Raw genomic sequence first — 27,056 nt, forward strand, 5'->3', positions numbered from 1 at the left:
TTCAATCTCTATATATAAAATATGTGAAAATAATATGATTTTTAAAATAGTGGAATAATTTCATTAAGGTTATTGTAATTGAAATTCAATGTATATATAACCTATCTTTCTTTATATTTTTTATTCATAAAAATAACACATGACTTTTGTCCTTTTTATTTTATTATTCTTGATAACACAGAAGCCTCTATAATAAAATATTGCTAATATTTAAGTATCGTTGATTAATTTAGCTTTAAAATGGTCTACTGACAACTAATTGATTAGTCACAAAAACGTAAGATATAAGCATTATAATGAGTGAGTGAATTTTGAAAAGAAATGTGGCTCATATATAAGGGTGCAACCATTTTTATTTAGCTATAAAAGACAAAAGAATAGTAGGGTTGAATTTGATAATTGGTTTGGAGAAATGTTTGCTTAGTTATGTAAATTTCAAAAGGATGACCTCATACCTACCAATACTATAATACTGTAGTGTATTGGTGAACCTAACCTAATCTTCATTAATAGTAAAAATTTTCAATAAATAGGGATTAGGACTAAAGTAAGAAAGAAATAAGTTAAAAACTGAAATTTATTAATTATATAATTATATATATATATATATATATATATATATATATATATATATATATATATATATTACTTATAACCAATTATATGACAAATTTTTAACAATAAATAGTCAACTCAGTATTTGTACTGACATATTTTATTTATAATACAACAATAGAATTTTTTTTATCATCTTAATACAGCTTTAATTATGTCAATTTTGTTACTCCATTAATAATGCATATACTTAGCATATGTTTGATTTTTCATAATTGTGATATATATTTATTAAAAAAATTAACATTAATAAGTAATTAATCTTAAGAAAACACTAAATATTCTATATGTGTAAAAGAAAAAAATGGTAAAAACTCTATTAAAGATTAATTATATATTAAAGTTAACTTTTCTTTAATAACCATTTGTGAAAATTACCAAAAATCAAATATATGTTTCATTACACTAGTTCAAATAAAATTATAAGTTTTTAATTAAAATTAAAATATGTTAATATAATAAACTAATTGTTTATTCATTTTTTGATTTATACTTTTTATTTATAAATAAGAATGTCTAAGTCAACCAAATTTACATAAATTGGTATATAATGAATTGAATTAAATATAAGTCAAATCAATATAATTCACTTATTAATGATTTAAAAATTTTATAACCTAACTCAATCTACTATGAAGGGTTGCATATTAATCTAAAAATATTTTTTTCTAATTTATTTTATAAAATTATCACAATACAATTAAAATAAATTAAATTTATTATAATATTATGACATTCTAATAAAAGTTTGTATGTATATTATTATAAAAGAAAATAATTAAAAACTAACGTAACAATTTATGATAAATAAATAAATTAAATATCAAAATTATTGAAACATTATTTAAATTTTATAATATTTAAAAATGTTAAATATGTTTTTAGTCCCTAAACTACCAAACGATTTTGTATTTAGTTCATCTTTCAAACTTTGTTACATTTTAATCCTTCTCCTTAAGAAAATCATAATTTTTCGTTTTCTAAAACTAACGACGTTAAACAGAAGCTGATGTGGCTAACGTCTAGCCACGTGTGATGGCATCTTTTCTTTCTAATGTTTATCACATTGGATCTTTTTCAATGAAAAACGTCAACGTATCCTTGATGTTAGTTGCCTTTCTTCTTCCTTAGGCAAAACAAGGGTCATCCCCTCTTCTTTCTCTGTGAGAACAATAGCACCCACCGAGCCCACACCTACCGAGCTAACACCCATCGAGCCAGCACCCCCTTCCGGTCGACCAAAGGCGTCGCCGCTCGTCGACAGACTCATCGCCGGCGACTGGGAAAGCCCTCCTTTTACATCTTCTCCTCGTGCGCAAGAGAGAAACACCCTTACTCAACAAGATGCGTTCTCCCGGCCACTAACGAGGCCAGCAGCCGTTGTTGCCTCCAACGGAAGAACCCGCACCCTTCATGGCGGACCGACATCTCTTGATCACGAACCCTAACGCCTTGACACCCCAACCACCGCTAGCCGAAGACACCACCGGTGACACTAAAGACGCGTGACCTTTGCTCTACCAACTGAGCCGGCTACCACGAAAATCCTTCTGCTTAGCCCAAGGCGTCGCCGATGGATTTCCTGATTATGCGAGGAAGGCTCTGTGATGGGTGGTTTCTCCGTTTTCCATGGCTATGCAAAGTTTGTGGTTGGGTTTTCTGGTTCTGATTTTTTATGCAAGTTGGTGCGATTGACGAAGGAGGATAAGACACAATGGTGTGGTCTCGCAAAAATGCGATTCACGATTGTTGTTCCATGAGTTTCGCGATAGAGATGAGGGTTGATTGACTATTTAAGTGGTTTCGTTTCTATGTTGATGATGCACAAGGAGTATGATGGTTTGATCAAGTTTCTGTTTGCAGGTTTGCGATTCTTGTGCGAATGGGGTTAATGACGGAAGAGATCGCGATGAAGGTTTGGGTGATTTTAGTTTTCTGATTTGGGTCTCTATGATGGTGGGAGGAGATGAACTGATACGCAATTTGGGGGTTTTCTAAGCAGTGGAGACAGAGGTTTTACGTTGGCCATGGAGGTGAGAGTGGTGGAGGGTGGTTGCGCATGGGGGTTTCGCGGTTGATGGTGGTGGCCTGAGCAGCGTTGATAGTGGTCTTACGGAGGTGGAAAGACGATTTGGTGCCTGCCATGGTTGCCTTGATTTGCGAAGTAGCATGTAGGTGGAGATGCTGGTGGCGTAATGGAGGTGCTTTCGGTGGTAATTGAACAGAGTTATTTGGATCTTTTCTCCGTTTAAGAAGGTATTTATCCTTCTTTGAAGCCTCTTTAACTTTAAGAGATTTGATAGGGCTCTTCCCACTATATTAAGAGAAGTGTTTCAAGAAGCAACAATGGAAGTATAACTGTCGTCGTTGGTGTGGTGGAGGAGGTTCGTGTTGGTGAAGATGACGAGGTAGAAAAAGAGTTGACGAGGGTCGTGGACGGGGACGAAGATACAAGGAAGGAAACGATGCCAAGGAAGGAGACGATGCCAAGGAAGGAGACGATGCTAGTGAAGGAGGGAGAAAAGTTGGAAAGATTGACTTAGTGTTAGAAAAAAAATGACATAGACACTCCACCGTTAGTCAACTCAACTTTTTTACGTTGTTGGTTTTGGAAGCCGAAAAATTATGATTTTCTTAAGAAAAAAAGATCAAAATGTAACAAAGTTTGAAAGATGGACTAAAGAGACTAAACACATATTTAACCCTATTTAAAAATATCAAATTATAAATTTAGATGATAAAAAGATATAAATAATTAAAACAAAAAATTACATAAATATAAAAAATAATAAATTTTTTTATTATTGATATATTCAATCCACCTTTTAGCCAACTCAAATAATTTAATTTATATATTAAATGAATTAATATCAATTTAACTCACTTTTAAAAATATTGAGTTTTTTTAGTACAATTCAATTCAAATCTATAATAAATCGGATTCATTCATTGACAAAACCTATTTTGAAATTTCTGACAATAACTTAAACATTATTTAAGAAATTTATGTATGGTATTATTTGAAGAAAGGACTGTTCATTGTTAGGTTATCATTTTACAACGTGTAGTATTGTAGAAAATAGTTTATACATATTATATTAGTGAAGTACAAAAGTTGAATCTTTTTATTATAAATTAAATATAAAATTAAGAAATTTTTACTGACGAAACATATTTAATTTTAAATTTCATCGGAAGTATTTTAGAAGTACATACGTGAATCATACTTTAAGCTCACACCGTCTAATTTTATTTATTATCATTGATTAGATTGGATGTACTCTTCTGTACAACATTATGCAGCTTTCACTTACTAAATTAAAGTTTCACGGCTGCCTGCGTTTGTTTATTGTGATGTTTTAAGACATCCATGGTTAGAAGATGTTGTTGATGTTAAGTACTTTTCATTTGTTCCTATCATATATAAACGCAGTTTCAGAATAAGAAATAGTAATTAGAGATTTTTAAATAAAAAACACAAAAGTAATTTTATCTATCTATAAATAAAAGAATTTAATTAACTTGAAAAATAATAAAAAAACTTAAAAACCTAAAAAGCCACCATGTAAGGAAAACTTAAAAACAATTGTTTATGATTAAGCATGGTCATGGATATCCAAGTTGGTCCCATTACTCGCTGAAACAGCTTTGTTTTATTTTCAGATAAAAACATGAAAACAATTTTCAGTACAAACAAAGTTCAGGGACTGTGTAATTATAAATATCATGACAATAAATTTAAATTATTTTGGTTTAAACACTCATTTTCCTTAACAGAATAAAATCTTTATTGCAATTAAATAGAATTATTATACTGCTTCTGTAATAAATTACACTTATTTAATTTATCACAAGAAAATTGTTAAGTTAAGGTTTAATCATTCACTAAGTCTCTATTTTCGCATGGAATCTTAATTTCGTCCCTTTCTTTCTGAAAATATCAATTGGGTCCCAATTTTATGAAAATTGCAACAAATGGATCCTTTCCGTTAAATAGTGTCAAACGGCGTTAAGTGTTGTATGACCTGGTATGCTGACAGTGTTATTTTTAACACACGTGTCATTACGTGGATAAATTTTATTATTTTAAATTTTGAATTAAAAATTAAATTAAAATAGGGGAAATTCAATTAGGGCAAAGTTGGCAATTCAATTACAGAATCTCATTCTCTCTGCAATGATAATGTATTCCGGCGACGTCTCCTCTTGGACCCCATGTTTTCCGGCACCAGTCCACAGCCACTCCCCTCTCAACCCTTCCCATTTTCGCGGACTGACGACCCAACCCTAATTCCGCAAACCGCATAGCCTCCAAAAATCCTTGTCCCTAAAATCGAACCCTCTCAACCTTTCAAATTCTTCCCCAATACCATCCCACCCCCCTTTCTCCGCCTCCCGCAGCTCCGCTCCCCGGAGCAGCCCCAGCAGAAACGGCAGCGTTTGGAGTCTCCGGTGATCCCGCAAAGCAACCTGGCTCGACAACGCAGACAGAAGATGAGCATGAAAATTCTCGAAGATTTGGAGGGTTCGAGGGTTGAATTGGCGGAACCAAACACAGATTTAGGTGATTGAGGAGAGACTGTCGGATGAGACAGTGGAGGATTCTGAATCTTAAGCTGGGATCCAAAGAGAATCATTCTGCTTTGTGACTTTGATGTTACTTCCCCAGGTCTATTGTCGTCAACAAGAGCATCAACAAGACCCTTTGAATCCAATTTATCCCAATAACGCTTGTGTTCGCCAACTGGGGTTCTGGGGCTGTTTGTTTCTGACCTGAAAGGGTTTTTCAAGCCAGACAAAGGCTTACTGTCGAGTATAGAGGTTGGACTCATCGCAGTCTCAGTTTCACACAACACTTTCGATGTCAAATTGGCGAATAGCTTAAGAGAACTAAAGAAAGACGATACCAAAATAATATAATTTCACCACGTTCCTAATGACACGTGTGTTAAAAATAACACTGTCAGCATACCAGGTCATACAACACTTAACGCTGTTTGACACTATTTAACGGAAAGGATCCATTTGTTGCAATTTTCATAAAATTGGGACTCAATTGATATTTTCAGAAAGAAAGGGACGAAATTGAGATTCCATGCGAAAATAGGGACTTAGTGAATGATTAAACCTTAAATTAACTGATAATAATATATTTGTTCTAAATTTATACTTTTTAAAAATTACATTTGTCATTAATACTTTTATCATTTCTAAATCTTATATTAATACAGATACTTTAGTCTGCTATAAGTAAAATAAAACACAAATTATGAATTTAAGGGCACAAAAAGAAACAAACATTATTTCTAATTTGACTGAGAGCTATAAAAATAAATGAAAATAGTATCCCCTCAATATTTGATAAATGTGTTTGTTCAGTAGTAATTTTGAATTACACAATAAATTATGGTTAAAAGGGCTTTTTTTTTTAAGAAATTGCTGTTTTTCTATGTATTGTTCTGAGCTTAAAACATGTTGACATAATCACTGATAATCTTCTTGAGTATTTTATATATTCGTTTTCCATGCGCCTTCTGGTTGGAAGGTTGGCATTAATGCAAAGTCTGCACTGTCAAAGAGTTAGGAAACCATAAATTTCTATTCAACTCCTCTTCTTCTCCCCAAAAAAAATCCAATCTTGCCATAGTTGCTCTGTCTGTTTTCTTGTGGGATAGCCATCATCAATGGAACAAGAAACACATCAATGGGTGCATCCTCATGAAGAAGAAGAAGAAGAAGAAGGAATGATGGAAGATGGTGCTTTGATAAGAAAGAAATTTGAGTCACATAGCAAGGATGGTCTCGTCACTGAAAGAGTAGCATCCTTCTCCTCATCCTCTTCCTCCTTCTCTTCTAGTAGCAATGACAGTGAGCATGGTAATGGAATTTGTCCAGTGGTCACAGCCCCAGATGGATCTCCTGTTCAGAAAGATGAAGAAGCTTCAGAGATAAGAAATGGTGGTGAAAATTTCAACCATGTTAATGGTGATAAATCAGATTATGAAGCTGTTGGGCTTGCACAAGTGGCAGAGTTTGCAGGAGAACCAACAAATGTAGAGGCCATAAGTGGTTTCAATATGCCACAGAATATGAACAGTGTTTATTTTGATAAGCAACAAGGTACCTCGCCTCCTCCTTCTCTTTCTTGGATTTTTGTTTTTTGTTTTGTTGTACTATAGCATCCTGTTTGCGTTAAAGGATCTGGTTCGTGGTTGATAGAGTGCAGTTCTCTTTCGGTTTTTTAAGTTGTATTACACTTTTTTCAGGAAGCCACTGTTGTGTGTTTGTTGTTGCATCACTTTCGTTCCCAATGTTTTCTTCTAATTAAGTTATTAAGTTGTTGTGAACTGTGATGTGTGTATGAGTTCTAGCAAGGTTTTGAACTGTGGTTGCAAGTGAGGCCGTAGAGACTCCATACACCTTGACTTTGTGGCTAAAATGGCTGTTGTTCTAAAAAATCTTTGTCCTAGTCTTGGTGTTCTGAAGTTCTGGTTGTGTCCATGGTTTAGCTTGACAATAGACTGGGTTTAGGTAGTTAAAGATAGTCCTCAATCCATATTGGTGTTGTGGACCTCAAATTTTCTTTCCTAGCTTACTGATAACATGTGAACAAAGATAATATCCTACATAGATGAGTTAATTGGAACTAACCAAAAATATTGGACACAAAGTCTGCTTGACTGAAATGTTTTTCTGTTATCAAATTTCTGGAAATTAGTTTCCTTTTTCTGATGTTCAGTAAAATTTTGTCACTTTTTATGCTTGAAGGAATGTGGAAATGTCACCACTGCACATGGACCAAGAGATTTGACAGTCCTTGGACTGTGCCAAATTGGAATCTTAAGGGTTATCCTGAATTGATGATGAGTGTCAGACATATGATTCAACATGCACCATGTTTTGTTTATGAAATTAAAGGTCAGTAGATTGCAAGATTCTAGAACGTACATTAGCAGTTCCGACCAGCATAGTTGAATAGCCTTTTAAACGGATACATCTCCATAGTGTTGTGAGGACTTGAAGTAACTTTTATTGTAAATTTCTGGATGAAATTGCAACAGTTAATTTTACTTTGTTGAAACAGCCCCACGCTCTTGTTCGATGTTTCTGTATATGCACTTTTGACATTGTTTTGGTGATGTTTAGATAGACATAAGTGATTTTTGTTTATTTGAATGGTTGACGCCACATTGATACTCATTCAACTTCTGTAATTGTATCTGTTTTACTTTTATTTTTGAATTACTGTAGTGTTCTTTTATGATTTTGGAACAAGTATATGCATTACTGTAGAGTAACATAACCTGTAATAATTATATCTTTGAAGGTCATTTTGGGCTTTTATAATTATGTCATTCTTATATGTGCAGATGATGGAGTTAATGGAGTTCTAAATGGTGATGCTTATGGGTCTGTCCATCCAACAAATCTGGGGGAGAGAGAATTTGATGTACAAGCAGATCTGTCAGTTATTCAAAACAGTCTATGCAGCAAAAACACAAGTCAGTGTATGAAAACTTTGGACAAGAAGCTCCCTTCTATTCCAGAACTATCCCATATACATAATTCATCTGATATACAAGCTACAGCTGTTGCAGATTTTCATGAAGAAACTAGTGCAAAGGATGCTCCTAACTTGATAAAAGAAGAGATTGATCAGCCACGTGAAGAATTTGATGTTGAGGCAGTATTGGAAAAACAAGAGACACATGATTTGTTCTGTCCTAACTGTAATTCTTGCATTACTAAAAGGGTAATCCTTAAAAAAAGAAAAAGGAATCCTGGAAATATAGATATCATACCTATAGGCCGCCCAAGACAGTTAGGTAGTCCTGAACATCCCAGTGCCAACCCAGGTGATAATGCAAATGATCAGCCTCATGAAGAACCAGAAGTATTCAGATGTTTATCATGCTTCAGCTTCTTTATTCCTAGTGGTAAGTGGGTTACCTGTTCTGTTATCAAAGCATAGTGTGGTCTTTGGTTTAAGTTTGATAAAAGAAATTTATTGGCCAGATGGTAATAATATCACGGGTGAATCTGAACTTCCTTATGAGCTGTAATTTTGTGGAAGCTGTAGTGTTAACTTTGAAGTATAAAAGTGTTTCTGTAGATATCTGATTATGAATTAAACATTCATATGCTGTCTGATGTGCTTGAAGGTCACTGTCAAGTACTACTCAACCTAAATTTATTCTATATGGTGAAGGCTAACAAATGTTTTTATATATCTAAAAGTTATTGTTCTGACATTTGTGCATATATTACTTAAGTGCAAATTAGAAGTTTTCTTTTGATATATCATGACTGATCTATAATGATTATACACTAATGCTTGTCATAACAATCTCGTCAATTTGAACAGGAAAATGTTTTGATGCATTCCGTATTTTTGGTGGCGCCAGCAAGAAGGAAGGTGCACAAAATCCTCCCAATGTACCTGCAAGTAATTTGCACTTTCCTTCAAATCCACAAAGCTCCAGTGCTAATTGGTTCAAATCTCTGATTAATAAGGGGAAAAAAGCTAGTAAGCAAGTTCTATTTTAAATAGTTATTTATTGGTACTACATAGAGAAGTCACCTTCACAATGATGCTTATTTGAAGATTGGCACCACCAATGTGTGTGTCGTGGGGCTTCCAGCCTTCCACCCTAAATATGCAATTATAGAATTTTGTCATTGTCATTTCTGAAGATAATTTTACAATGCAAAATTACATTCAAACATCTTTATATATTTAAATGTGATATTTGAGCTTACTGAAAAGACTTGTTTTCAGAGGCATTTCAAATTCTGTATACTCCTGGTGATTTACTTCCGTATTGAATATCCTATTAATATAGTTTCTTATATTTTCCTTTCCAACATTTTCTTGAATAGTTGAGAGTTGTTCATGTCAAATGTTAACTAAGAAATATGGGAAATCATGCTATATCTTGCAGTGAATTTCACTCAAGATTGAAATCTTTTATTATGACATCCGTCTCTAATTTGCCCATTTTCTTGATATGATTGTGTAGGTGATGCACCCCGTGAATATTCTGGAACTGCTTCTGCTAAGCAGCATAACTCAACATCAATCACTTCAGATGAGCTCACCTCACGTGGAATTGGTCATTCTGAAGATCCACCTGCTGACACATCTGGAGTTACGGATTTAAAACCTACACCAGATATTAATCATGCACATGGAGGCATGGATTCTCTGATTTCATCAACAGTAAGTCAATAAAAGATTAAACCATGTATAGAAAATGACATCAAATTTTGTACAGCACCAAGACTGAGGTATTGGCTGACCAAAAATGTCTTGACTCATTGTTTCAGAATGATTTGTCATCTATGCAGTCCGGTTCAAAAAGTGCGGGTGATTTGGTGAATGGAGTGCAGACAGTTATGCAGGATACACCAGATTTTCCGTCTGTGAAACAATTGCTGGACGGAAACTTGATCAGTGAGGGAGAGAAAAAGGGTTATACAAAAGAAGCCATTCCAAAACCTTATGAAGGGAAAACTGAATTTCTTACTTCTGTGACTGTAGGACCTCAAGTCCTTGAGGATACACTGGAAGATGTAGACAAGACACGTGAAATTATTCGGAATGGTTATTCCTCTTTGGTACAAGGAGCAGAATCACCAATTCAATCACCTGGCAGTGCAATACATGCAAATGGTGTAGCTATTAGTGAGCAAAATTCTAAAGCAGATGCTATCTCTCCATCAAACATAGATTTTACTCTAATTGGAAATGTGCCGAAAGATATTGACAATGAAGTATATCCTCCTACCAGGATAGAAAATGAAGGTATGTGCATGAAATAAATGTCATCTGTTAATCACCAGTATGGAGCATTATTGCTGACCTGTATCACTTGCAGAGTGTGTTCCCAGAAGAAATCTTGCAGGTTTGCATTTGTGTAATAACAGTTATTACTTATTATTTTGGTGTAGGTGGTGATGTGATAGTTGATGTTGAGGAAGGAGCATGTATACCGGCAAAAGCAGATGATATTCCAGCTAAAAGTGGTATTATAACTGAACTACCGACTTTGATACCAACTTTACAACCAAGAGATGAAGTTGGTGAACCGCAAGGATGGGAAATAGTTAAGAGCATTGTGTATGGTGGTTTAGTTGAGTCAATCACAAGTCTAGGAATTGTGTCATCTGCAGTTAGTTCGGGTGCTACCCCATGTAAGTTTCTCTCTTTCTTTAAGTGGCTTAGTCAGGTAATTATGGGTGAAAATGGGTCAGACTAGTTTTTACCTTAAACCAGCTTGTTCTATTTCCTAAACATAAGACCTTAATTTGCCTGGTATCAGACTTTTCAAGACTTTACTTAGCTTCTTAAAAGCCTATTCTGGCTAAAAGCTTATTCAGTAACGAGGTCTTTTAAGTAAGCCAGCAAACATGTGTTTAATTTTTAAGTAGGCTTCGCAAACACGACTTCAAAATATTGTAGAAGAATCTAATACAATAATACTAAAAATAATGTCATCATTGTTTTTTTTTATTATTATATATTTTCTTAAACAACTTAGTTTGTTATGATTGAAAGTCTTTTTGGATAATCTAAAGCCTAGCCTTTTAGCTAAATGACATTCAAAAAATCTTTAGCCTAACTTTGTTGGAAATCCCAAATCATTTAGAGATATGACAAAAAGTAAATTGTATAAGTAAGTGCAAACATCGTACCAAGCTAGTTTTGTAAGGTTAACTTGAGCTTAAAATTTTCTTTCTAACATGGTATCAGAACTTATCAAGGACCTCTCAAGGGTTGCATTTCACTAAATTTGAATTTTCTATTCCTTGAAGCAGTATATGATAAAAAGATTCATTTTGTATTTTTAGACTAATTAGGTGTCATTACAACTCACATCCTACTTTTGGTACTTGAAGCACATTTTATAACTAAAAGCATACATGAAATTTTTTCACTTAAGTGGTGCAACTTTGGTATGTTGTGTTTCATCTAATCTGTTTTAACTTAAAATTTGGTTTCCAGGGTGGTTCTATTTCCTGGAGAAGTTTCTTTTAAAAGAAACAAGAAATTTGATGACGTTTCAAAAGCCAAATATATAACATATGCTCATGCTCACTTTTTTAATATTAAATATAAGTAATGTAATTGAAACATGTCTTGATAAAAAAAGTCAAACGTACAAGTTACCAAGTATATTTGTTGGACTTCAAAAATTTATGCTTTTGTGCAAAACATATGTTTATCAATCAAATTCAAATCTGTGTCCTGAGTTTTTTTGGTTCTTATAGTAGTTTACTTTAATTTCTATTGTCTCTACTGTTCCTAGTTTTATGAGAAGGTTCACTGAATTGATAGGAGCTACTTGAGTATTATTTCATCTAAAAAAGTGAAATTTTGGTTGATGGCAAATTAATTTTCTGTTTGTGTTTATTGTAGTGAATATTATAGCATTGGGATTTGCAAATATCATTGGTGGACTTATCATCCTTGGACACAATGTGAGTGGGCTTTCATGTGCTCTTCCAATATCATAATTCTAAATTGTATCATCATATCTCTGTGGGCATTCTTTTTTCACATATCTTTCATGCATAAACAAAATATAGTTGACATACCATGTTGAGATAGACTTATTGAGAATGGAAGTAGAATGATTCATCATATTGGCAGGTCAAAATTAAATAATAGCTGCCCTTGTAACCTGAGCCTTGAAACATCTTGCTATGTATGCTTCTCTCTTCAGTCACAATGATGTTTTGTGCTAAGATTAGTCATTGTTAAGTTTAACTTATTTTTTATATTCTAGTTCCATCAACAACGCCTTCTTGTTTAACACATGTTACAACATAATGCATGAATGTATGATCTGATAGCTGAAAAATGTTCTCTGTCTATTAACCTTGATCAGTCTATGCTATTTCAAAACATGGTGAGATGTCCTTGATGCTATGAAGTTCCATTTTCAATTCTATTTCTTTTTGTTTAAAACTTGGTCAAACATGCCTCCTTAAGACAAACTTGTGTGTGGTTTCAAATCCTAAAATGCACTCACTATACAGTGTTGTATACATCCATATTACTCAAGCCTTTTTTCTCATAAACTAATCCAAAAAAATACTTAGTTTATGCTCTCTTTTTCACCAGCTTGTTGACTTGAAAAATGATCACTCTGGAGAGGATCAAACACAAACGGTTGTGCAAGATCGGTATCAAGAATATCTAGGACGTCGAGAGAACTTCTTGCTTCATGCTGTTGTAGCTGTTTTATCATTCCTGATATTTGGTGCTGTCCCCCTTGTTGTCTATGGCCTCTTGATCAATAAGAATTACAACACTGAACTTAAGCTTGCTGTGGTAGCAGCTACTTCTGTTGTGTGCATCATTCTACTTGCTATTGGGAAAGTTTATACCAGCAGACCGCCCAAAGCCTATATGAAAACTGTGTTATACTATGTTGCAATGGCACTTTCAACTTCAGGAGTAACATATATTGCAGGCGACCTCATCAAGGATCTCCTAGAGAAACTTAACCACCCACAATCAGGTTTCGATATAACCATGCCTGTATCAGGCACAACAACCGGATTAACATGGATGTCTCAATGAAGAGGTAGGAAGTAGGATTTTTTGTTAGAAGGAGTTTGTGTTTCTTCTTTTATCTCATCTTCAAAGGTAGTCACTAGAGGAACTTGACTAGAATAAATATGTTTGTAGCAAGACGTGAAGGTTCAACCAACCTTTTATTTTGTTTTCCTTTCCAAGACTTCGATTTTGTTACCAAAAGAATGAAAACTTGGAAAATAAATTCAACAAAATCTTTGCATTCCATCTATTATAAGAGTTGAAATCTTGTGTTGTGCAGCTTATCCAATGACATAACATATCGGATTATCACTCAAGATATTGACATACTTTGTAGAAAAGGTGAGTTACATAACATAGTTGTTAAAATAGTTTGTTTATTATTTGTTGCACATTGTGCATGCAGATGTTTTTATATATATATATATATATATATATATATATATATATATATATATATATATATATATATGAGTTTGTTAACTTATGTAATCTCTTTAAGTATATCAAATTTTAATTCACAAAAATAGTTTCATATTATGGATTCTAAATTTTAAAGTTAAGGTATTTGAATAATTTTTGATTTTATTTTTTTTATTTTAAATTAAAAATAAAAGTTATTAAAATATGTCAGTATTTAAAGTATGTCTTTCTTTATAAATAAGAATTTTTTTGTCAATTAAAATTTAATACACTCCAAGAGGTCAAGGTAAAAAATTTCATATATATATATATATATATATATATATATATATATATATATATATATGAAATTTTTTACCTTGACCTCTTGGAGTTTACCAAATTTTAATTGACAAAAATAGTTTCATATTATGGATTTTAAATTTTAAAATTAAGGTATTTGAATAATTTCTGATTTTTTATTTTGTTTTTTTATTTTAAATTAAAAATAAAAGTTATTAAAATATTTCAGTATTTAAAGTATGTCTTTCTTTATATGCTCACTATTTGTCAGAATCTTGTCATACCACTTTTAGGGCCATGTTTCTCCGAAAAATAACGTGTTTTGTGCCCTTGAAGTGCCTTTATTTTACCTGAAGAAGTCACTAATTTTGGCTCGCCTCAATGGATTTTTGTTTCCTTAAGATCACCATTTGGAGAAGGAAGCTAGTGTTCTTATTGAAAATAAATTTCATTGGAAAAAAACCTTGACTTTCGACTGTGTTGCTTCGGGACAATAAAGACATGTACTTTTGGAAGAAGACAGTATAATTTTGCTAATGACATGTAACGTCTCTTTGACACAATTCAAAGAGTAGTCTTTCTTAAATAAACCAATCATGATATGGGTTTACATGTAGCAAAAGTCACGTCACAATGGAAGAATTGAAAAGATTTATTCTTATTAACTCATAGGAGGACATTAATATAAAATTTAATAGGTTATATATGTCTCTGATTTTTAGAAGTTTACATTCAAATAATGTCTGTAAAATAAGAAAACAAAAAATTTATTTATAGTAACTTCCTAATATGTTTTAAAGACTCGTTTATTTTAATGTATTTGCACCCTTAGACAATTCAACAAGATTCCAAATTTAATTAGATGTCATATAATCTATCTCATCTTTCATAGTATATATCACAAGTTTGATTCTTTAAAGCTCATAGCTAGTGTAAATGTTTGAGAATCATTCTTTTGCTTCCAATATTATGTTTAGTTTTTGTAAATACACTTCATAATCACTAGAAATTATCAATCTTTTTATTCTAGTATATCTTATTAATGTTGTCTCATTACCTTGATGAAAAACTTGTTGTTCAAGAGGTTGTCTAACATTAACTTATTTCTCGTTAACAACTTGATCTATATTATCATCTTCAACACCTTGTAGAAATCAAATCACGTATTATCAAGAATACTCTTGAACTGAAGGAGCGTGGATGATTAACATTATGTTATTTGAGTGAGAGGGTTGGACTTCACAATGATATTTTAAAACCTATAATTTTAAATTAATTACTCCTAGTAATCAAGTAATTTTGAAGAAATTTTGCATTTCTTGATTTCACAATTCTAATGTTATGATATAGGCAACAAAATTTAAACAATTTAGATTTTTCTACTTATGCAATAAAATATTCAATACTAATTCTGAGGTATAGTTTCTCTTATGGGTTATAAATTTCCATTTTAGATGGATATCCCCATTCGTATATATGTCATAAGTTGGGTTTCCATATTTGAATAACACAAAATGTGTTTCTAAAACAACCTAATTTATTAGATACCTATATGTCTTAAGGAGGGATGACAACAAAATATATCCATAATCATCTATGGGTCAAATCTATAACGTATACAAAATGAATCTCTAATATATACTCTCCGATCATGGATATGACACTTTAATTACTCACTTTTTTTTATGGAGCAAGTAAGAGTTACATGACATCCAACTTGTGAGTACCATTAATAATTTTCATTAAATTTTATTTGGATATTTCAAAACAAAACAAATGATCAAAATAAGATTATTAGTGGAAGAAATATTGATAATTGAAGAATTGTTTATGATTTAATTTTATATATATGTATATTTTTTATTTAAACATATGAAATTGAAGTTAGTTTTGAAAAGATTTTGTTAAAATTTATACTCTTGGGCTCACTTGTTTATATTTACTTTTTAGAAAGATCAAATTTATGTATATGAAATTTTCTTATGCAATTTTATTTATACTACACTTTAAAATATTTTTATCTACGTTTATATTTTAAATAATTTCTTTTAAATAGTTTTATCCAAAATTTAAAAAATAAAAATTGTGTAGGTATCCATGAATACCTATTAGTACATAAGAAAAACTATGTGTACATTTTTGACATATATCCAATTGATAGTGGGATAAGTGTAGAAAATTTTAGCCCTACATTCTCAACCAAGAGGGGGTGAATTGATTTTGTTTAATAAAAATTGTTCTTTTAAAAATCTTGACAAAATCTTTGAACCTTTCTTGGAATACAAGCAAATAAAGAATGTAACTAGATAAAAAAGTGTAAGGATAGAATGATCAACACCACAATTTATACTGGTTCGACCTCAATGCTTACATCAAGTTTTCTTTTAATCAACCTGAGATTGAAAGTAAATCCACTATATAGGTCGAGTTCTATAGCAAGACATACAGAGACACCTCTCAATGTACTCTCCTCTCTAATTCCGAATATACTATAGTAAACACACAAAAAGAACAATCCTCTTTCTATCAACCCCTTTGAGATACCACACTCAAAGTAACCAAAACTTCACAAGTTCTCTTCCTGGCCTCTGCTACAGGGAACCACGATCACAATTGATTGCAAACGATTATGATCTTCCAGTAGAACACCTCTCATTGTAGATTGATCAGCTTTGAAAGTACAACAACTCTTCAAGAATCCTTGATTTTATTTTTTTCTAAATGAAATTCTTCTTGATTCTTGGAGAAAAGACGCTCTTGCAATTTTGAACTCAACAAACTTTATCAGATATGAAATTTATGATTCAAAAAGTTGTTTAATGCAAAGAGCTATGAATCTATTTATAGAAATAGCAACACTGATGCAATTTAATCGATTACATTATTAATGTAATCGGTTAAGCAATTAATACTTCCTTAACAAAATTACATCTATCACATTTAAAAAATTTAGCATAGCATGTAATCGATTATGTAATTAATGCAAGTCATAACATTTAAAAATATGATCGTTATAGTAGTTATGACTTATTAAAAAACAAGTTTTCAATGCACACGTGTTTTAACCGATTAAGAAAAGAGTGTAATCGGTTAAGTACTACACTTAAACAAATTTGAAAACTTTTTCATTCATAAACTCAACAATGCACTCAGAAATCAAGTATATGCAAAGACACGAGTTTAATCGATTACCCCCATAATGTAATTGGTTAAAACTAGCAGTTTGCCACAATTAATCATGTACTGATATCAGATGATTTGAAAAAGATCTTATAAACTATGTAAACAATTTATTCATCCAAATATACAAAGAGCAACAAGTTTTATTAACCTTAACCGATGAGTATGCATATCACAGATATAAACACAATGAATATGCATAACATATAATTCAAGCACAATCAAATATATGAACAACAACTTTACATAATGTGTGCAAGAAACTATTAAAACATTTCTGTTGTTGTCATCATAAAAAACACATATGGGATATATGGGTTTAGCTTTCACATAACTCTCCCTATCAACAATAAGTAATGAGACAAATTTTTTAGGTGGCACCGTTAGGTACTATCTAGACTCACCCTATCTTGTTGTCATCCTTATTCTTAAGTGCTCTAATCGACAATAATTGAGGAAGTTTTACATTACTTCTCATTTTTCTCACCTTATTTATTAAAATTTGATTTTCTTTTGTTACACAATTTTTATTCAAAGAACCAAATATAAAGAAATGGACAATGATTTCATGTTCTTGGAGAAATTTCACAATGGATCAAACACTTTTTTTCATTCTTTATGCATTTATCATGTACTTTTTACCAATATCTAAAATCAAATTCTTGAATTATTTTTTTGCATTATAACTCTATTCTTTCAACCTTAAAACTTGTAAAGGCATCCAAAGTTTCATCCTTAGAACAAAGTAAGTAAAGATGCATATATTATATTTATAAAGATGGTGAAGTATCTGACACTCTTTACATGCATATCTAAACAACAAACATGTGTACTAATGATTTCTAGTAGACTTGTTTGTTTCCTTACCTTTAATGTCATCTAAGCAAGTCTCAAAATCAATAAAGTCTAAAGCACTAAGCTCTCATTCATTTACTAATCGCTTAATTCTATCAATATATATATATATATATATATGTTCATAAAATTATGATTTTGTAAAAATAAAGTAAATAAAGATCACTTTTCCCCTTTCAACACCTATACATGGTCTTATTTTACGATTATTAACAACTATAGTTTTCCTTGAGTAAGACTCTTCAATTTCAATCTTTGACACATTTGATCTCCATCTTCTTGGAATAATCTTCAGGTTAGGTTGAAAAAACTTCATGGGTTGACCAAGTAAGAATTTATTTACTTCATTCATAGTATCATGATGATCCTATTTATTGCCTTTTTCCTTCAATTGGGTAATTCTATTAACTTGATGCCTCATTGACCATTCCTTGCATTGATGTCTCTTTCTTCTCGTTGTCAAATTGTGAAGAGAAACCTTAAGCAATTTTCTCAGGTTCAAACACATTGAATGTCATCTCTCCATCTTGACTTCTTACTTTCAGCTTTCCACCATCAACATCGATGACAAATTTAGTTTTCATAAATGGATGGATGAAAGGAATATCAACATCTTCCTTCATATGAAGAATTATAAAATACACCAAAAAAATGAATTTGTCCACCTTTACAAGTACATCTTCAACGACTCCTTAAGGGTATTTAATGGACTGATCTACTAGTTGTAGCGTAATCCTTGTTAGCTTGACATCAAGTCCAAAATCCTTTTAATCGGCATAAGATTAATACTAGCTCCAAGGATCTTTGAATTTTTTGAGGCATAGTCATCTGAATTATAGCACTACATTTTCCTTGAACTTCAATAATTTTCTCTTCTATATATTCCTTTTTCTTGTTGAGAAATTTCTTCATGAATTTTGCATAGGAAGGTATTTGTTGCAATGCTTTAGAGAAAGGCATATTGATCCCTAAATTTTTGAATATATCCATGAATCGACCAAAATGTTTCTCTTTGTCCTTCGTTGACTGAATTAATGGATATGGAAGAGATTTTATGACATCTTTATCACTTTTTTAACCTCCTCTTTTTTCCTTTTAATTTCCTCCTCACTTCTCTCATAATTTTTCTCACTTATTTTCTCTCCACTCTCTTTTTTTTTTCAACCTATCTTTCTTTCTTTCCCTCTCTCTTCCAACTCCCTTCCCTCTTAGTAATGATAGCATTACAATGCTCTATTGGTCTTACCTCTTATGGCAAATCCCTTAGCCATGGTCAAGCATAGTGAAAGTCATCCTTCAAGATGGTGTTAAGTGTACCTTGTGGACCACCTTTGGAGCCATAATGGACCATGGATTGAAGAGTAGTGTAGGAATTTAGGCCATTGCATTCTTCCATGCAGTGTATGTTTGTTTAAGGCTTGTATTAAGGCCTAAGTAGCATAGGACTTTCCTTAAGTTAGTTATCCAAATCAAGTGGAAAGTGTGTTCCATGTGTCATGCTTTCATTGTAGAGCATTTTCATCTTAGAAAGTGGCCACATGGCACTCTAGGAGTGAAGAAGATTTCTTTTTGGTAGTGACCACATGTCCCTCCACCATTGGAGATGATTTGTTTTTAGTAGTGGTCATATGACATTCTAGAAATGAAGAAGATTGTGTTGTGAGTGACCACATGTCCTCCAATCATTGGAGAGGATTTGTGGAAACTTGTCTACTCCTTAGAAGACCTCACTTTTGGCCAATGACAATTGTGAAAGATCATGCTTTTAGGGTTAAAAGAAGACACCCTTGACCTATAAATAGAGTTGTCTCCACCCCTGTATTTCATCTTGGATTGATGTAAAGCTATGTTGCCAAATTGTAGCCATAAACATCCTTGATCAAGACTATAACAACCCTAGAGGCCCTTCTTGTCACATATCTCATGGAGTAGGAGTAACCTCTCCTTGAACCATCAAACCACCTTCCATCTTCACCACCTAGCTCAAAATCGTGAACTTACTATCTCACCACCATCATTTGCGTGACCAACACACCTCCCTCACCTCATTTCCAGAAGCATTTTCACCTTAAGGACCATATCCTTGCATCATTCTAAGCTTTGGTCCAACCTAGCTCAAGGAGGTTGCTATCATTTGGTATCAAGAGCTAAGTTTTCTTGGTCCCTATCTTTTATTGTGTTTTTCGTGTTTTTTATGTTATATTCTTTCTTGTCATTCTTTGTTGTCCATTTTATATTTCATGTGATGGCTCTCATTGTGGTGTTCTTGGAATCATTTTGCCTTTTGGCATAGTTTTTAATGTTCTTGTGTGCTTTTTTATGTTTGTGAGTCTTTATACTATTGTGTTCGATCAAAACATGTGTTTTTGAGTCATTTTAAGTTTCAAATCATTCCATGTTGTCTAGAGTCATGTTTAGTCCTTTTGATGTCTTTACTTCCTAGTTGAAAATTTGAAAAATCATCAAAAATATATGCTAAAGTGATTTCCAAAAACTTAACCATATTTGTGCCTTTGAGTGCTTTTATTTTATATATTTGAATTCATACTTGTTGTTAGATCATGAAAATGTTCATAGAGTTAGGTTTCCATTATGTTATTTTTTGTGTTTCATGTTATACTTGTTTTTGAGTAGGTTTTCTCCATTTTGGTCCTATAAGCTTGTATGATCTTCAAATTCCTTGTAACATTCCATATTTGAGGTCTGATTTGGTGTGTTTTGTGCAAAAAATTTCAAGAAAAAAGAGAGAAAAAAGGTACACAAGAAAAAGTAGACAAAAAGTAATCAAAGCAAAAAGTAAAAGTAAAATCACATACATATACAATCTTTAACCAACTTGGTGTGAGCATTTTGATGCTGATTTTCATGTCCCAAACCTATTGCTCCAGCACCTATGATGATTTAAAAAGGTTGCCTTAGTGCACCATTTGGTCTAGCTTGCAAAATGACAAAAACACATTGTGATTTTCTAATAACTTTTGGTTTTTGTGATCTATTATAGTGCCTTTCTTTGGGTAACTCCTTTTGTTATGATAAGCTTTCTTACCTACCATTTAATTTCTTATTTGTCTCTTAAACATTCATGGCTTTTTCAAAGTAAAATCCCTTTTAAAGAACATTTGTTCATTTTAGACATTTTCTTGCTTTATCCTTAGACTTTTGTTGGCTTTAGTGGTTTTAACTTATGGTGTAGGCCTTGTAGTCACCCAAAATCATGAGGATCATTGGGAGAAATATCCAAACCATGAGGTAACATCCCAAAGTTGAAGAAGACCTTGAAAGGAAGCTTGAAGTCTTGGTCTAAAATAAAAGACAAGAGAGTATACACTTGGTGATGAAGAGAGATTTGTGTGTATTTTCTGAGTTGTAAAATTGTATTTGCCTTCCTTTTGGACTTATTTATTCATCTTGTTAGGGATTTGTCCTAAAAAGAACATTGGATACTTATTATTTAAGCGCTATTTGTAGTTGGTGGGTAGAAGGAACTTTGGTTCCTTCTAATTCATCATTAGGCCGCATAGTGTAGATTCATTGCTTTCCTTAATTGTGGTTGTTTAGTATGTGTCTGCTTTGATTTCAAATTTTTTTCTTTTTGAGGAATTTTCTGTAAGAGTGCCTAATTTAAGTTTTGGCTAGGAAAGACTTGGTCCTTAAGTAATCCGTTGTGATTCACCTCCCTTTCCTAGAAGTGAACTTGGACATCTTTTACTTCCTTAAGTATTTTGGGGAACTTCTCTTGAAATACTAATTTGTTTGTTGCATTGCATATTTTTGAAAACTTTGAAATGTCTAAGATCGCATCCTATGAAATTGGTAATGACTCTTGTTAAGACTCTGGCAAGTGTACCGAATTGTATCAAGTAATAAATATGGTAAGAGCAAATATCGTTTCCCAAGATACTCACAGCCTAAACAATTATGTGATTTCTTGATTAAATATGACTTGAGAACAAAATCTTTTGGTTTAAAATGCAAAAAATAAACATGAATGCAAGTGTTGATCAATTGACAATAAGAATGCACAGGTGATTGGTTTGTAAAATATGGAATGATTATGTTGTTGGGGGTTCGACTTATCCTATCCACTCTCATGTATTTATGAATTCGTCTTCTTCATTAATGTTAATGCCACTTTCTAATTTACTTTAGACCCGTTGTCTCGGCAAAGAAAGGCTATCCTTAATTACTAGTTTACAATGTCTAGTTTTATCTCCAATTTTTTAAAGATTTCTTTAAAACACCCTAATTGCTTCTCCTTTTCTTTTCTACTACACTCCTTAGCGTAAGGAAGAATCTTTTCAAATTTTTCAATTTTTTGCTCCCCACTTTTTTCTCTCCCCTTTTTTCTTTCTCTTTTGTCTCAACCTCACCTATTCTCTCTTCTTTTTCTTCTTTCAACTCAACTTTTTCTTCTCTCTCCTCTACTCTCTCATCACTTATGCTCACAATAGCTTTACATTATTCCTTAGGGTTAACCTCAGTATTAGCCCCAAATTGCTTTTCAACTTTATCCTCCAACTTCTTAGCCAGTTGGCCCACCTGCATCTCCAAATTCCTTATAACAGCTTCAGTGCTCTTATGGTTGGAGATAGTTACCTGCATAAATTGTTGAAAATTTTCTTCAAGTTTTTAAGTTCTGTCAAATAATGCAGATATCTATTGCCATTGTGATTGTTGCCGCAGTGGTCTCTTAAATTGTCCTGTTTGCCCAGATTGCACAAATTGACCTTGACCCATACTTGGGTGAGGTTTCCACCCTTGGTTGAAATTACCTGGGTGGTCCTGATTACCCATATAATTTACTTTTTCTTGGGTATTATCTTGCATGGCACAATGTCCATTCACATGATCTCCACCACATAACTCACAAAATTGATGTTGACCTTGAGAGACACGCTGCAACTCCTTCGGTAGTTGAGAGATTTTCCTCATCAGGGTCTCTAATTGTTGAGTCATCATCTTGTTTTGAGCCAACAAAACATCTTGAGATTGTAACTGAAGAACTCCTTTCTGTTGAAATTGAGCTCTTTCGTTCTGCATCTCATTATCATTAGTAGTCATGTTTTCAATCAATTGATATGCTTCCTCTAGAGTCTTGCATTTGATATTACCTCGAGCCGAGGCATCTAGCATCAATTTGGTTTGTGAACCAAGACCTCCAAGGAAAAGAATGACTACTGTGGCTTCATCGAAGCCATGCGTGGGCGTCTTTCTCAACAAGCTTTTGTATCTATCCCACGCTTGACCTAATGTCTCCTCTATGCCCTGTTGAAAAGAAGATATTTCTTGTTTACCTTTATTTACCTTTGATTGACGGAAGTACTTATTCAGGAACTTTGCTACCCCATCTTCCCACATAGTGAAACTATTCTAAAGAAAGAATTTAGCCATATCTTAGCATTGCCTCCCAAAGAGAAGGGGAACAAACTAAGTTTTGGTACATCCTGAATCTTCACTGTATTGCATATCTCATCAAATGTGGTCAGATGCTCATATAGATTTTCATGTACTAATCCATTGAATTGATTGCTCTGCACCAAGTGCATAAGAGTAGGATTCATCTCCATGTTGGTAGCATTTACCCTTGGTCTGGAAATACTGTTAAAATACAAAGGACCAGTGACTGTAGCGTAATCCTCCAAAGTTTGTCTCATTGGACCCATATTCCGATTGCCAACCATGTCTTCTGTTTCCTGATCTGTAAAGAGAGGTTAGAATTTTTCCTTGGTTCTAGTGCGAATTGTATCCTACATGAAAAAGAAAACAAACACTAGAAAGCAATTGTTACCACAACACAAAAACATAAAAAAACAAAAAAGAAATTAAAATAATAAAAATTAATAAAAAGATAAAAAGATAAAAAGATGAAAAGATAAAAAGATAAAAAAATAAAAATCAAGGCAAAGCTAATCAATAATCAAACAAATAGAATAGTTAAACCACGAGTCCCCGACAACGACGCCAAAAACTTGTTAAGACTCTAGCAAGTGTACCAAATCGTATCAAGTAATAAATATGGTAAAACCAAGTATTGTTTCCCAAGAGACTCACAGCCTAAACAATTATGTGATTTCTTGATTAAATATGACTTGAGAACAAAATCTTTTGGTTTAAAATGCAAAAAATAAACATGAATGCAAGTGTTGATCAATTGACAATAAGAATCCACAGGTGATTGGTTTGTAAAATATGGAATGATTATGTTGTTGGGGGTTCGACTTATCCTATCCACTCTCATGTATTTATGAATTCGTCTTCTTCATTAATGTTAATGCCACTTTCTAATTTACTTTAGACCCGTTGTCTCGGCGAAGAAAGCCTATCCTTAATTACTAGTTTACAATGTCTTGTCTCCTTAGCAATTAATTCTGCATTATAAACGCACAGAAGCTTATAGGCAACCAACCCTCATATCCCTATGTCTAGGCAATATTGCTTTTGGGAGAGATTCCCAGATCTAGATTTCCCCGTAAGTGTCCCTATTGACAAAATCAATTATCATGTTATGAATGAGTTTAACAAAGCAAGCATAGAGTATAGTGGAAAAACCCTAACAATTAATGAACAAAGCATTTAAAATAAGAATCAATTCAATACATGAGAGTTTCAAAGAATTACATCGTTTCCCGAACAACAGTTGAAGTTTAGTTCACCATAGACATGGTGAAACTAGATGAATAATGGAAAAGAATGAGATAGAAAAACCCTAAAAGTTGAAGATAGGAGCTTTCGCCTCCAAATTCGCCTCCAAGAAAGTGTTTCTATGCCTCTTCTATCAAAAGATACCAAATCCTTAAATAGAGCACAGAAAAAGTCCAAGCCCACGAGACTAGCGCTCAACGCCCCAACTTAGGGCGCCCAGGTGTGAGTTGTGGTACTAACTGGCGCTTAGCGACACAAAAAGGGTGCTTAGGTGCCTAGGCGAGACTTCAGCGTTGACGGCCTCCAAAAGGGCGCTCAGGCGCCACCTGCGGTCCTTCTCTTTGATGATTTTCCAGCTTTTTCTGAGTTCCAGCTTCTTAATACTTCAACTCTTCTTCCAAACCATCCTAATTCCTGTTAAAACAAGGAAAACCAAGCGGAAAACCAATAATTCCACCTTCAACTCTCTTATTCTCATAACTAAAGCAAAAACAGGATTTCAAGCTAGTTTCTAAGTCATAAAGGGTGTTTTTAGTATCAAAATTAAGTATCAAATAACGGTATTTTCAACCGTTATCAACTCTAATGAAGAGCCTAAGCCTACTTTGGAAAACTTGGCAAAGAGCTAAAGTCACTAAAAATTTGGCAAAAGCAAGAACCTATTTTGAAAGAAAAAGAAAAGATTGAAAGAAAGGTCTCCTTAGCCACCCTAAGTATCCAAGGGAATGCCTTACATTGGTTGGCTTCCCTATTTAGAGAAAGAAGACTATTTAATTTTCCTTCAAATCAATATTGGAATGAGGTTAAGAGTTTAACGAGAAGGAGGCACATTCCCTCATACTACAACCATGAGCTAATGGATAAATTCCAAAGGCTCCAACAAAGAGATCTAAATGTAGAACAATATAGGCAAAATATGAAGCTTTATATGATGAGAGCGAGAATTAGAGAGGAGAATGAGATCACCATCTCTAGATTTCTTAGTGGTCTTAACCTTGAAATTAGAGATAAATTCGAGTTACTACTATATCAAGATTTGAATTATTTGGTACAATTAACCATCAAAGTGGAACATCAACTTTTGAGAAGCAAACTTCACTCTAGCTCTAATATTCAGAAAGACTACAAGAGGGAGGGAAAACAAGTGGTAGAAGAAGAACCCTTTAGGAATTTAGGGAAAGAGAAGAGAGAAGAGAAGGAAAGAGAAATACCAAGGGTGGAAACATTGTCTCACACTCGCACTAGTGACATTAAATGTTTTAAGTGTCTTGGTAAAGTTCACATTGCCTCACAGTGCCCTACCAAAAGAACAATGATATTAAGGGGTAATGATGCCTATTGATCGAGACCGCACCCGAATCAAATTAATATGCAATTAAGTGTAGTATAGACTAGGAAGTGACCCCTAGATCGTCTCTCAAGGACCAAATATTGGTTCAGTCATTAGATTGAACACTTGCTGGGGGTTGTTTTTGGACAATTTTGTGTAGTGAAATCAAACAACTAAAACACGAAATCAAACACTGATTAGAAACGGTTGGTCAATAACTCAATTACAATGCGTCCAATCATAGATTAACATCAATTACACACTATTCAATCAATTATGCACCATATAGTCCAATCGACTAAGGGAAGATTAAACACCAATTAGGAAACTAACCATATAACCAATCACAAGCACAAAGTAGATTCCATGGTATGCCAAGTCAGAGCAGGAAAAATCACCATGATAGACCAACAATCTCAAGGAAAACAATGCATTACACTAATGGCCAACAAACAGAATTCAAGCTCTCATTAATTACCAAATGAAAAACACAATGCAGCAAGCGAAATTCATCTCCAAAAACACAAATTGAAATAAAAATCTAGCATTAAAACGCATATGGAAAATGGAATTCAGATTGAAATTAGAAACAGTAAAGCAAAACGAAAATGAGATTCGAACCCAAAAAGCTAAAATGAAACAACAAGCAATGAGAGAAACGAAAATGGAGAATGAAGCAACAGCACAAAACGCTACTGCAATTGAAATTAAAAACGAGATTAATACATTAATTGAAAGGGAAAAAGAACAAAATCTAAAACCCCCAAGGGGAAGAAAACACCCCAATGCTCCAAAAACCTAAGAAAAATGTGAAAATGAGTGAGAGGACAGATTCCCAATTCTGATTTGGGGTTTTAAAAACCCTATGGACGAAAATGCCCTTGAAAATTGGGCCTGATCCTAAAAATGACCAAAACGGCCCAATGTGCTAAATCTGTCCAAAACGCCTAAAAATCAAATTACAATTGAAATTAAATTAAAAATGCTAATGTGGTGAGTGGAGAATGATGGGGCAAACCTTTAATGTCCCAAAATAGTAATCCAAAAATTTCCCTACAATTAATAATGACAATAATTAGCCTCAAATAATTCAAATTAATTAAAATAAGAATTATTTGTCAAATTTTGCCCAAATATCAAAACTAAGGAAATATTGGACAATTA

The 27,056-nt window shown here is 33.0% G+C and overlaps 1 protein-coding gene across 8 annotated transcripts; it reads left to right on the forward strand.

The window, feature by feature from the left end:
• The first annotated feature begins 6,102 nt into the window (after positions 1–6,102).
• LOC108336193 (membrane protein of ER body-like protein) lies at positions 6,103–13,429 on the forward strand. 8 transcript variants are annotated; one of them, XM_017572536.2, is made up of 10 exons: positions 6,105–6,735; positions 7,384–7,533; positions 7,986–8,123; positions 8,205–8,552; positions 8,981–9,142; positions 9,636–9,835; positions 9,943–10,420; positions 10,567–10,809; positions 12,035–12,096; positions 12,743–13,429. In XM_017572536.2, the coding sequence occupies exons 1-10, from the start codon at positions 6,300–6,302 to the stop codon at positions 13,202–13,204; spliced, it is 2,679 nt and encodes an 892-aa protein (XP_017428025.1). In that variant the 5' UTR covers positions 6,105–6,299; the 3' UTR covers positions 13,205–13,429. The 8 variants fall into 8 exon arrangements, with proteins under 8 accessions (XP_017428024.1, XP_052736775.1, XP_017428029.1 ...); XM_017572538.2 differs by having other exon boundaries at positions 8,214–8,552; XM_017572537.2 differs by having other exon boundaries at positions 7,986–8,117.
• Positions 13,430–27,056: the final 13,627 nt, after the last annotated feature.

This window comes from Vigna angularis, chromosome 7, assembly GCF_016808095.1.
Source record: "Vigna angularis cultivar LongXiaoDou No.4 chromosome 7, ASM1680809v1, whole genome shotgun sequence".
Taxonomy (NCBI): domain Eukaryota; kingdom Viridiplantae; phylum Streptophyta; class Magnoliopsida; order Fabales; family Fabaceae; genus Vigna; species Vigna angularis.